General features: G+C 43.0%; 1 protein-coding gene across 1 annotated transcript in view; it reads right to left on the bottom strand.

The window, feature by feature from the left end:
• bace2 (beta-secretase 2) overlaps positions 1-13,589 on the bottom strand; it is a 16,990-nt gene extending 3,401 nt beyond the window's left edge. The window contains exons 1-8 of the mRNA XM_086035411.1: positions 13,004-13,589; positions 5,314-5,402; positions 4,313-4,529; positions 3,017-3,148; positions 2,597-2,731; positions 1,354-1,455; positions 966-1,115; positions 687-855 (exon numbers count right to left, since the gene is read on the bottom strand). Of these exons, the coding sequence (XP_085891537.1) occupies positions 687-855; positions 966-1,115; positions 1,354-1,455; positions 2,597-2,731; positions 3,017-3,148; positions 4,313-4,529; positions 5,314-5,402; positions 13,004-13,300 (1,291 nt within the window). The 5' untranslated portion in view covers positions 13,301-13,589. The remainder of the gene's footprint in view (positions 1-686; positions 856-965; positions 1,116-1,353; positions 1,456-2,596; positions 2,732-3,016; positions 3,149-4,312; positions 4,530-5,313; positions 5,403-13,003) is intronic.

Below are 13,589 nucleotides of genomic sequence, written 5' to 3'. Positions count from 1 at the left end.
CGTATAATAATAACAATATTGAAGGTAATTTGAGCAGATTTGTTTTTTCAGAAGTGTGTGTCAAGCTGGTAGCACTTTCGCATTCATCAGTGCCCAAGATGTAGCTCTCAGCTTTAAAAAGGTTGGTTACCCCTGGTTGAGCGTATAAATATACAAAATGTTGTTTTATGAATAATTATCGAGTTTATCTTTCATTATTCATAAATAACATGAACAACCCTGGCGATCTCTCTCATATTTCACTCATTGTGTGGAACGACTTAAAGAGTGTCTGACAGATGCGACTTTGCAAGGCGCTTTTGCAAGGTTTGTAAAATATTTTCAAGGGGAAAATGTGCCGTGCTGGTAGATTGAAAATACTGAATATATTAAATCAGCACTGGGCAAGAATTCGACCTCAATAAAAATTTTTCACATGGGAAATGTGGTTGACTTTCGTCAAAGCACTACCGCTTTTGTCCACATGGAGCCTCCATAATCACCAAAAACTGACATATGACACAGTGTCGCTTTAATGTTTGATTTTATGTGTGTTTGTTTTGTACCAGTGCAAAGCTTGATGCCCTCCACAGCCCAATAACACATTTCGGCCGCAAGGGACTTACTTTCCTTTCAAATCTAGGAACCTTTGGTGCGCCGTGTGGTGTGTTTGGACTGCCAGGAACTATTGTCTTTCTCGCGCTCACCTGCACAGTTGCTGAGGGCAAAACCCAGTCTACGCTGGGCCCGATCGAAAACCACGTAGAAACCCTCCATAACAGTTGCTCCAATCACAAGGCCGTTAGCGGATGAAGACACGCCGAAGCGGTAGCAGTCCAGTGTGCCGTCCACATCTGTGATTGGCTGGATGTACAGCTTTAATACACAAAAGAAATCAATACAAAAAAAAAAAAAAAAAAAAGAATGACCACCATAGGACGGATTGAGGAATCTTTTGAGGAGCATCCGTGTGTGCGTTTCTGTACCTGAGGCAGGATGGTGATGCGGAAGGACTCGCTGGTGTTCGTGTCCCTTAGGTAGATGGACAGTTTGGGGAAAAATCTCCAGGGGGTATCTCCCCTCATCCAGCACGCCAACTTGGTCCCATCCCAGAATCCTGATGAAAACTCCTGGATCTGAATGAATGAAGGAAAGAAAAAACGGGCAGTGTAGCACAACAGCTGTAAATAATATTGCAAATAACGTCGTATAACCCCCCCCCCCCCCCGCCCCCGGCATATTCTGTATAGTGCATTCTGAGCTGAAGAAACTGCATCCTTGAAAGGTGACAGCGACACCCCCCCCCCCCCCTTCCCCCCAGGTCTCTTTGCGCTGACGCGTTTCATCATTGCCTGTCGAGAGACGTTGGCGTACCAGAGAGCTGCGCGTGATGGCGTCCACCACAGCATTGAAGACGTTGACGGGAAGTCGCAGCAGCGTCGTGCCGCTGTCAACTATAGCTTTATCCATGTTGTACTGAAAAGAAAAGGCGAGACAGAGAAGTACAGCTTGTCAGTTCAGCACACTCCTATGGAAGACCTTTCAGTTAGCAAAAAAAAAAAAAAAAAAGCATCAGTTCAACTTTTTTCTTGAGCTGAGAAACAGGATTTATAGAAGCCTGCGCCAGGATGAATTTCAGCCCCGGACGCAAGAAGCATCTTGCGATATTATTGGTTCTTGGTCAGACATTGGGCGAGATCAGTCAAAATTGAGTGGCGAGGATAGTTTACTGATAGACTGATTGATGCTAGCTGCCTCAGCCGGGTTCCCTGTGTTGTTATCTGATTCAATTGGTTTGTTGCTTTGACTTAAAGGGAAGTCGACGCCAAAATATTCTTTACAATATGTTCTATGCAGCCCCATGAGTCTAAGCACGGCATTCTGGAGTTTGTGGAATATGAGTCAAGTCGCAAAATCCACCCGTTTTTGTTCATCTCAGGGGGCGGCCATTTTGTCACTTGCTGTCAACCGAAAATGACATCACAGTTGCTCAGGGCTCAGGTAAGAACCAATCATGGCTCGGCTTCAGAAAAAAGGTGAGTCCTGATTGGCTGTTGCCTGAGCAACTGTGATGTTATTTTCAGTCAAAAGAATGTGGCAAAAACGGGTAGATTTTGCGGCTTAACTCATATTCCACAAACACAATATTAATCAGAATGGCGTGTTTGGAAAAGTGGAGGCGCATAGAAGGAGTTATTGTAAATAACATTTTTGGGTTGATTTCCCCTTTAAAAAAGATGGGTTGAGATTCCTTTAAAACCCGTTGTTGTCTCGGTAAACAACGGATATAAAATGCAGTGACGCTCCTGTTAAAAAAAAAAAAAAAAGAAGTTTCAAAAACATTTTTAACAAATGTCAACGGACTAATATTTGCTCACTATTAAGTGCAGAACCACCCATCAAATTGCTAGGACAACTAGTCCACACATTTAAAACTAGACTTTGGTCTGGGCTTTGCCTGGGTCATTTCAAAACTTTTTCTCTGGTCAGGCCATTTTTTGGTGTTCATTTGCAAGTGTGCTTTGGGTTGATTTCAGATGAAAAGGCGAATATCTGAAGTTAGTTTTACTGATTGCGCATGCATGGTGTTGACTATTTGACTAAATCCAAAAATCACCTCTCTGCAGTCAAGGTCCAGGTTCTGCTCGCCAACCTCCAGCTTTAAAACCTCTACTTGGTAGTACCATTCCTCAACTATAGGGGTGTACCAGATTGACCCCCGATATAGAGTTGGTTCAGCCCCTCCCATGATCTAAAACACACACACAAAACAAAACAAAACACCAGACGATTAGACATTTGGCATTCGATCATCGATTTCCTCCACATGAATCTTCTCCGGTGGTTAGACGCAGAAAATATCGATAGCTATGCACGGTTAAAATTATGGATAGCGCAGAAGTGTGAAGAATAGACTGCTGAAAGAAAAAAAAAAAAAAAAAAAAGTCTTTACAATCCGAATATATCCATCCCTGTGATGTATCATTATAATTTCTAACTCAAATTCCTCTGCGCGCAGCCCCTGCTGACTACTCACAAGACTACCACCCGGAGGGTCGACCACGCTGCTAGCCGACATTCCGGTCCCGCACATCTGTAGGGAAAAGACATCAGGAATACCAAGCTGTTTCACCGCAGAGTCGAAGAAGGGTTCCACCGATGAATCTGGCTGATTTAAGACAAAACAAAAGGCAAACGCAATTACTCATTTGTGCTGGGTAAGGTACTTTTAGCTTTTGGGATCAGATTTTATTCCCCCCCCCCCCCCCCCCCTCACTCAACCAGAAAATTACCCAAACATTGTATTGACATAAACGACAATAGGTGCAGTATTTGACATCTATTCCCCATTAGATGTGGACACAAGGCAGGATATGGGAAGGAAATATAGCTGCGACGAATCCTCCCATCACATCGCTTAATTGATTATAGCAAAAGTAACCCATTCAAATTCCTTGAATTTCATTGCTACACATGGATTATTTTTATATACCCTTTTACATGGCTGCTATATTACATGTATTACTTATCATTACAGATAACGATGATATCATTACGTGTGGCTATCATTTCACCACAAGGGTTTCTATACTCAGCACTGACGGAAATGTTATTAATACGCTGATTTATGCTTTGATATTCTTGTCCCACTAACAACTAATATATACATATCACGTATACAGAAATCCGACACTTTGCAACAGCCACAAAGCACACTCACGCTTCTTCTTCTTCTGTGTCTCCAGAGAATATTTTCAGGCAGAATTAGAAACCATGACGACCACAATGGCTATTCTCCAGTTTGATTTCATAATAAGGTAAAATGTGCAATATATGTACTACGAAAGTTGTTCAACAAAACGATGTGGCTCCGATAACTAAGGTTGGCTTCAAATGAACCTGGTTAGTGTCTTGAAGAGTTATGCAAACACAAAACTTACGAACGTGAGCCAAACACAAGTGAGTGAAAAACCCGCCGACTATGAAGGTTTTGTAGCTACAACAGCGCTTCGGCCAAGCTTGGAGCTAGAACATTTTCTCCTCACATCATGTATGCTGGGCCTTTCTAATCATGATTAGAAACACGTTACCATATCACATCTATTTCAAAATGCATTGGTAATGGGTCATAACTGATCCCTCTCCCAACTTTTTATAATGTGCAGCTGGCCTGAATGTCAGGATCGGATGTGCTGCGAATGTACATCAAGTACAATTAAGAGTAAAAACGACTATTTTTTTTTTTTTTTTTAAAGAAAAATGTGCACTCATTTTTTTTTTTCTTTTCTTTCTTTCTGGTAATTTTTGAAGCAGCGCAGCTTATTCGACTTACCCGAGCCAGCATGGGGTAGCCGAGTCCGAGGATGCCCTGCCAGTTGATCCCAGGTAGGAAGAAGCCTTCGGATGACAAGATGGTAGCGATGTTGACGGTGATGGTACCATTCGGGCCATTGGGGATGGTGATCAGGTCTACACCAAGTGCACCCATCCAGTTTCCCTGGGTGTACCTGACAGCTACAGTTTGGCCATCTGACCTGAAGGTACTGGAGCTACACACAGACAGTAGCCGAATTAAAACCCTTCTCTGTAACTTTCTCTAGAAGTCAGACTAAAAATACTATAAAGAATGTACATTTGTAGGACTAAGGTGGTGACATCACAAGAAAATTATGAAGGAGATTTGTGACTTATTAAAGCGGAAGTCAACCCAAACAGATATTTTAAGAAGACGTTCTGAAACACAGCATTCTGAATAATATTGTGTTGGTGGAATAGGAGTTAAGCGACAAAATCCGCCCGTTTTTTTTCGCCATCTCCGGGGGCGGCCATTTTGTCACTTCTGTCGACAGAAAATGACACCGCAGCTGCTCAGGGCTCCGCTTCAGAAAACAGGTGAGCCGTGATTGTTCGTTATCTGAGCCCCGAGCAACTCTGATGTCATTTTCAGTCGACAGGAGTGACAAAATGGCCGCCCCCGGAGATGGCGAAAAAAACGGGCGGATTTTGAAAATGACATCACACACCCTCCGAAAACAGGTGAGCTGTGACTGCTCGTTATCTGCGCCCCGAGCAACTCTGATGTCGTTTTCAGTCGACAGGAGTGACAAAATGGCCGCCCGATGAGATGGCTAAAAACGGGTGGATTTCACTGCTTAACTCATATTTCATATTAATCATATTGCCCTGTTTCAACTAATGGGCCTGCATCCAACATATTCTTGAAAAATCTATATTTGGGTTGACTTCCCTTTTTTAACTCATCACAAGCATCAAATCACAACAGTCTTATTACAGTGGTCCAACAACATTTTCAAACGTGTTGCAGCTACTCACAGTGCAGTGTTGAAGTAGCGAGTAATAAATGGGTGTGAAGCCGCAGCCACTGCAAAGTTACTGCTGCCGGTATCCACCAGGATGTTCAGCTGAAAGAAACCAAGTCGGAGCTGCTTTAACAAACATTGGCTTTTGTCTACAACCCTGCCCCACCCCAATTTGCACAGATCAAATATTTCTATCTACTGTCCAAATTCGAGTGTCAGGCAAACTGCTACGACAAGCGCTAAAGCTTTGCCATCGGGTGGAAAAAAAAAAAAAAAAAAAAAAAAAAAAAGACCACGTCGCTCGTAAGAATTCATCCACAATGTGATCCTTGAGTTAAGCATGACGGCCTGAAGGCTCCAGCATGAGCGCAGGACCTGTCCAGCCCTCCCGGTAGGTGTCATGCACAAAGCGCTAACCGCTAACCGGCTGACACTATCTGCAGTTGAGATAATGCTGTCTTGCGGCCATCAAATTAATGAGCGGGAAATCATTTGCCAGTGATGTCTTTAACCTTCACCACTAAATGGAGACCAGATTAACACCCTTGTGCAAGTGTCCCTTATCCTGACAAGGTCATTAACCTAATACCTCGCAGCTACCTGAGGCTTTAACCACAAAGCGCTCTTTGACGAAAGACTTGACTGATCTGGTCAGGAAAAACACACGTTTAAAAATCGATCTGTTCCCAACCCCAATTTATGGCCGTGACAGTATCGGAGAAGCTTAAAACGTCAACAATCCGCGGAAAGTGTTGTGTGTTGCGTTTTGTTCTCTTAAAGAATACAGACATACACAAGCAGACTGCATTTAAAAAGTTGCTCGACAGAAACTATAACGGAAGCCCGTTTAAAGTGATAGTCCGACTGACCTATATTTTTACTATTACTATTTGGTCCGGCTCGACAAAAAGGCGCTTGCAGACGGAAGGCGATAAACGGACCGGCAAATTTTTGTAAAATACCCAGCTCTGGTAATCGTCACTGACCACGTCCGTCAGTCCGCCACTGAGGGGACCGTTATGCCGTCACTGGGGGACGGACGTTTTTTTCTGACATTTTTTGGGGGGGACTGACTGACGATTATAATTCGGTTCGTCATGAAAAACGACGGACTGACGAATGACGGACCAGCAAAATTGAGTAAAATGCCCACCTCTGCTTGATACTGTCACGATACATCAACATATTGGGGAAAAATAACAACTACCATATCTAAGTAAGAGCAGAAATGTACAGCCAATCGTTCCAGATCACTCATGCCACAAATAAATCTGCGATATAGAAATAGAAGGATGAAAGATCGCCTCATCCGCGGGGAGAGGGCCCGAGCTGCATTGAATGCGCACACCAAAAGCCCTTTAATGAAGTCGACGACTGAACATTCTAAACTACTTCCTCTCATTGTCTTGTTCTGCTCTTCAGATAAGAATGAGAAGTAACGCCTTGTTATTCATCGCCTGTATTAAAAAAAAACAAAAGTACAATTCAAAGTTATTTCAATCAGCACGGCTAATAACCCTGGTTCAATTGAAAAAAAAAAAAAAAAAAAAAAAATCTTCCTATGTTTTAAGCGATCCCTCCAAAATGTACAGAAATTCTCCCTTGGTTCGCACTCCACTTCCACACAATGTCTTGGCACTGAAAACAGAACCTCTTTGACGTAGGTTGTTATCGGCAATGTGCCGCTTATCGCTTCCTCCTCACTGCTCTGGCGCTGGTCCACACGCTGTGACTGTGCCTTGTAAAATACCAACTGTGATTTTTGGATGGCATCGCTGTCATGGGCCTTAACCATCACAATTTCCTCCCTCAGCTTGGCTACCGCGCCTCAGGCAGATAGCCCCGCCGCGATGCTCGGGCGGCCTGTAGTCACACTCGGCTTGATCTCTCACTGTCTAATTGGTGGCGTCTGTGGCGACAATGTGCGTCCCGACACCTGTTTGTACCAATTAGCAGATGCGAAGCTCAACCGGCCGACACCTCGCCCCGCGTCTCTGCCACATGCTAACAGATGCGGCAATTAGTGGCTCGTTTAACACTGCCTCATCTAACACTGCAGCTGTGTAATCGCATCATCATTTCATGTTAATAACGCTGAAAGTTTAACCCAATATTGTGAAATCACGTGGACGTTTTTGTGCCCAGCCATCATTAGTGAAATGTGCACAGTTCCTGTTGTGGCAAATTATAATCTTGTTCACATTCAAAACAATTAAATGGTCATGATAGCTACAATTGTGAAGACTGAAGGGAATCCGTCACTAAGGTTACACACGACACGCAATATTTAAGATGTCTGATGGCGTCTGATTTCTGTCTCCTGTTTTTCTTGAAACTGGCTATTCCCGTCAACGAGCTTTAGAATTACATTTCGTCACATCCTGGGCAATGACGCGGGGGAAAAAAAAGGTGAGGGATGCGCTAACATTCAATTTTGAGGTCATGAAGCAGGCTGTAAAATACTCTATCATCCGGTGGGCCGCAGATAGGCCCCCGGGCAGCAAATTTGAGAGCCGTCTTTGTCATGGTTTTCGGTTTTTTCTTTACAGGCATAGTCACAATGAATGCATTTGATGTGGCGGAAAAAAATACATTGCGGGGGGGGTTTCTTCATTACTGTCAGTCTGCACACTTTCCTGTACAATGCCTGTAAAATGTCACATAGCTGACGCAATTTCCTTTCCACTGGCGCACCTCACGGTGGAAATGCAAGCCGACGGTACTGAGCCAAACCATACCACGGGCGAAGTGAAACCTCAAAAGTCCTGTTCTGAGGTTGACAAAGTAGGGCAGCGACACAGTAGGCTCAAGTGCTAAGTCGATCTTCAAAAGCTCTGATCTGTGTAACTTGAGACAGTTGAAAACACTCGCAAAGTTACTCATGAAATCCTTTGCCAATGGTTTAAAGCGGATGTCAACGCAAACATATGTTTTGAAGAATATGTTCTATGCAAGCCCACTAGTTGAAACAAGGCATTCCGATAAATATTGCGTTTGTCGAATAAGAGTTAATCCACCCGTTTTTAGCCATCTCTGGGGGCGGCCATTTTGTCACTTCTGTCCACCGAAAATGACATCGCAACCGCTCAGGTAACGACCAATCACGGTTGATCTGTTTTCTGAAGCTGAGCCGTGATTGGTCGTTACCTGAGCAGTCGCGATGTCATTTTCAGTCGACAGAAGTGACAAAATGGCCGCCCCCCCTGAGATAGCTAAAAATGCCTAGTTTCAACCAGTGGGCTTGCTGGGAACATATTCTGGAAAAAAAAATGTGGGTTGATTTCACCTTTAAGTAGCCTATCGAGCACACCACGAGAAAACAATGTTGAACCGACAACACCCTAAAGCATGATGTATTTTCAATAGTCCAATCCGCCGGGGACCATTTAGTCACCCGTAAACATTCATGGCACATCTTGTTAGGCATTTTACGTATCACGTAGGCTAAGTGAAGTCGTTCACATGAGCACATCTGTGTGTAATCCAAATGAAAACGGGTACGCGGAACCGAGACTAGTGAGTGACTGCTTAGTGCAAGTACAGGGCAGCTCAGTGCTCTTGGGAGCCTCCTAATCCCGGTCAGCTGCCTGCTAAGAAACAGTGGTTCTCACAGGCCATCATCATGTGAGCGCATGTGAGCGGGGTTGAGTCTACCTACACACCTCCAGGCTGCGAAGCACAGCTGCTGCGCGCGCTCCACAGACACCGCAGTATCCCACCGTACCGGTTCGACTGATTTATCAAGCAACAATAAGACAATATGGTGCTGTGTTGCATTCTCCAATGATGTCTCTAGCGTCTAGGAGTGCTCCGAAGTGAAACAACATGGCCGCCGTCCCCGTGCATCACATGGAGCCCGCGTACACCGATTTGCATTGCGCCGATGCGAAGCCATAATGCGGTGCAACGCCTTGTAGATAAATCTAAAATCGACGGTTTTGCGCTACAGTCGTGTGCTTCATTTATGGCGACAAATTATTTGATGAATGAAGTGGAACGTCCTAATATGAATGGCGCGGTGGCTATGACATTCAGCAGCCACATTTTAATGACTTCAAAACGTAATTACTTTCAAAAATAAGTAACCAAGGTTAAATAGAAAAGTAATCAGTAAAGTATCAATCCTTGTCCACATGACTCGAACGGTATCATAAAAATAACAATAATGCACGTGCACATCAACTACAGTACTTGTCCTCGCGGATGAAATTCACACTGTTAAGTGGTGTGAATGCTACTGCAGCCCCGTGTTCCAAATTCACAGTTTTGCCCAACTCGCGCATGCCAGCGCTTAACACGCATAAGGAGGCCCTCTCTTTTTAAAGACTCCTGTTTTCAAGCGTGGAAAATGGAAACAGTAGCTCTGTTGTAAACTTAATTTTAGGCCACCGACAACCGACATTCAAAAACCTTGCCCAGGGTCAACCCTCTCCAAAAGTGTTAGTAATTGCGTGTGGATAGCAAAAGTAACAACCCTGTATCATGTCGCTGGCTGTTGCCTCCTTATGTTTTTCTTTTGTTGCTGTTTTGGCAAGTGTGTATGATAATTCCTTTTCCTAATTTGCAATTGATGCTGTTGCTCCTTTTTCCGGAAATGACTTTCCTCAAACCCCAACAGCCCGACAGTTATCATGGTGCCATGCCACCTGTTGTTTTGTCATGCACTTGGCAGTGTGCAAATTCATTTTCATGCGGAAAGAAATTTGATTAATTTGTAATTGGTGTGAACTGGAATTTTTCTAATCCGCTTTCTGTTTTGTTAAAATTACCCATTACAACGAGTATGAAATGCTGACTGTAGAGGTGTAACAACAACAACAACAACAGCGAAACCTACTGCATTTGAATCAGACAAACGGTTTGGATTTAAAATATGTGAGTGCAGCCGAACCGAACCGTATCGAATCATTCCACTATAAAATAGACCGAGGTCCATATCGAATCGTCTTTTACTGGAGAGAAATATCTTTGAAGGAAATGCCACATATACAAGTAACCTACTGACAAGTTCATTGGTCGTGTAAAACGACGACAAGAAACTCAATGCAACTGAGCCGCCCCATAATCGAATTGTAATCCCACCGAATCAAAACAATCCTTCCGCTTAAAAAAAAAAAAAAAACATCCTTGAATCATATACGTAATGAATCGGCTTTTATTGGAGAGATGCACACTGGGCCTGAAATACACAGTGTCCATAAAATCCCTTTACAGTCGAACATATTGTCGCTGTCATGTGAAAAACACTTACCTCCATTTTTTTGCATTTTCTTATTTTTACATGAAAGGTGTTTCCGCGTTACAGATATCGCATTAATGTAAAATTTTTTTTTTAAAGTTTCCAAAATTGGAGATGAGTGTTTTTCACACGACAGCGACGATATTTTATCACTATTTTGGCCTCATTTAAAACACGTTTGTACGAGTATTATAGTGGATTACGATGCAAGCGCCGCTAAGGCATTAGTGATATTTTGCTTTCAGCTTGTTGCAGTCCCGCATCTTTGTTTGATTCACGAAAGAAGTCCAGGGGAGTGACATCTAAATAAAAAGTTGGCCAGGGAAAGTTACGCATACATTTATACATACATTTAATGTTAAACATAAAAGTTTTGATGACAATTTAGTACAGAAAATAATCAGAGCTGAGCATTTTACGAAAAATTGAGCGTCCGTTATTCGCCATCCGTCTGCAGCGTGGGGACCCTTCCATTGTCCGTCATTCAGCTTTTTTCAGGGGGGAAAAAAATAGTACCCGCCTATAGGCTGGTCCGCGAAAAAATAGACGAAAGACGGACTGCAGACAAAAGAGGGATTAAATACCATGCTTAGTCCGTCTTTTTTTAAATTTTCATTCGTCAACCGTCAGCAAAACGGACGACCGTTTTAGGCGGATGAGACGGACCGGTCCGCCATATAACGGAATGTCCAGTTCTGAAAATAATTTTGATTAACATTTCTCATCAATTGCTTTTGTCTTTTTTTTGTGAAGAGAGTTTATGGACACTTTGGTTGTCACTATTATAAAGTTCTAGATTTATATACATTTGCAGAGAGGCCAGGAATCAAATTTCCTCATTTTCTCAGAGCAGGTGTGTGAAGCACGTCATGGAACAAAAAAAAAAAAAAAAAAAAAAAAAAAAAACAGGTTCCACCAAGGTAACAAACAAGTTATTGAGGAAATAGCTCTGCCCTATTGTGTTGCAGTATTCGCTAATGCAGACAGTTTGGGATTTTGATTTTATGAATAGAATGTAGATTCTACGCTGATTTGTCCTGTTTTTCCAGGTAAAATCAACCATTCATGAGTCATAAGTGTAGTGCTGGTGAGGTGTGTCAGAAAAATTCCTGGACTGATGTCACAAAATAGTTTCCCAAGACACTCGACGTCAGGCTTTGCGCACATACTTGTCACATCACGGACGCGTTGCATTCACATTAGAAGTCGCATTTGTTTTTGAAATGTGAATGAGTGCAGTATGAACGTCGCTTTAAGGACTTTCCTAGCCTTCCCTGACACGCTTTTCATGCAATCCTGCAAGGATTCTTCGGGATCCTCCGCAGCGCCATCGTCACGGCCATTTTAATGTTATCCACGTCTTCGAAATGGGTCCTTGTGATAACATTCTTGAGTTTGGGAAGGGGTTAAAAAAAAAAAAAAAAGTCACACAGATCCAGGTCAGGGGAGTAGGGAGGTTGCTCCAGCATGGTGATTTCTTCTTGGCAAGGAACTGTCGGATGCTCGGGGAATTGCGAGCAGACTAGTTGTCATCATGAAACACCCACAAGTGTCGCCACAACTTCTTCTCACGCACAGTCCGAAAAACAAAACGCTGCAGGCCCACACTGAAGGGGAAAACTTGCAGTTTGGCCTTTAATATCTTCTGTGACATAAGTCCTGGAACTTTAATGACATACTTTGTACATTTATAGCAGCATTTGAAATTCCTACGTAAAAACTCACTGACTGGCAGGCAGTTACATGGTGTGAATTAATAGTCACTCAATCTGATTAGATATTTCAGGTATCTGTACTAGGATTTATTTTACTGACATTTTACTTTTACTCCACGCATTTGAAAACAGACATCTGTACTTTCTACTCCTTACCATGTAAAAAAAAATAGGCCTTTTTGAACATCTGAAGATGACGCAACATTAAAAAAAGAAACACAAATGTTAATAGAGCGCAGTAAAGTCAATGGTGTTTGAGATATTGATTAATTGATTGGAATCAAGTGAGGTATGTGAACCAGGGAGCATAACGACCACGGCAAAAGATTCAGAGAAGCAAGATATTCCCCATCCATGTCCTTATTTAAAATTGCTTAATGTTGTCGGCACGCCATACTGTCTGGAACAAGTTGTTTTGCTATTGAAAAGTTGAGCCACTAGCTAGATGACTAAATCTTCTCAGCACTATGTAAGTTAGCAACAGAGGGGGGAAAAAAAATGTGTGTACAGTGAAGTTTTTCTACTATGTATATAATCGGCAGTCATTTTTTTTCTCTAACCCTTTTTAAGTGCCGGAGTTCTGTACTTTTACCAGCCTTATTATTATTGTTATTATTGTACACAGCAATATCGCTCCTTCCACTTACTGGTTCCTGGTGGGGGAAAAAAAAACCTATACAGTATAGTACTGACACATCTTAATTAATTATCATAGTAATTATCTTAGAAATCAAACACAGAAACACTACCTGTTGTCCGGGAGTGCCAATCATCATTTCTATGTAGTAGCCTCTGCCGGAGTCCCCTTGCAGGTTGCCCACCATGTCCATAAAGTTAACTTGACCGCTGGGGTCGGACGCCAGAGAGAGACCCTTCCCATCAGGAGCGAGCGCGACGAGGCGAGTGACAGACAAAGCCAGCGCCGAGGACACGTTGTACTTCCCCGGGTAGATTTTCAGAGGTATGGATACATAACTCTTGGCCACGCCGATGAGGCAAACGCTGCAAACAAATGCCAAAATAGTAAGGCGAGCGCAGCGTGCCATGGTAATGCTGTTTTGTTTTGTTTTCCCGAATTTGCACAGGCCAAATCTGGGCGGGAGAGATTCCAGGTCCAAAAGTTTGGCTTTTAAGTTTGCAGAGCAGCCATTACTGAAACGCCATCATTGCCCACTTCTGTACGCCAAGTAGAAAGCATTCATGTTGTCATGTGACAATGCAGCAGAGCCGACGTTTAAAAGTGCAGTTGTGTGGAAAGGGAAACTTCAAGATGCGTCGCCTCTTTGCGAGGAACAGAGTTAGCTAAAATAGTTGTTTACTTCCGGTGTACACCTT

Source organism: Filicampus tigris, chromosome 7 (assembly GCF_054856515.1).
Source record: "Filicampus tigris isolate MCC_2025a chromosome 7, RoL_Ftig_1.0, whole genome shotgun sequence".
NCBI classification, from domain to species: Eukaryota; Metazoa; Chordata; class Actinopteri; order Syngnathiformes; family Syngnathidae; genus Filicampus; species Filicampus tigris.
The sequence above is the reverse complement of the archived record's forward strand: the minus strand, read 5'-3'. Positions and strand labels throughout refer to the sequence as shown.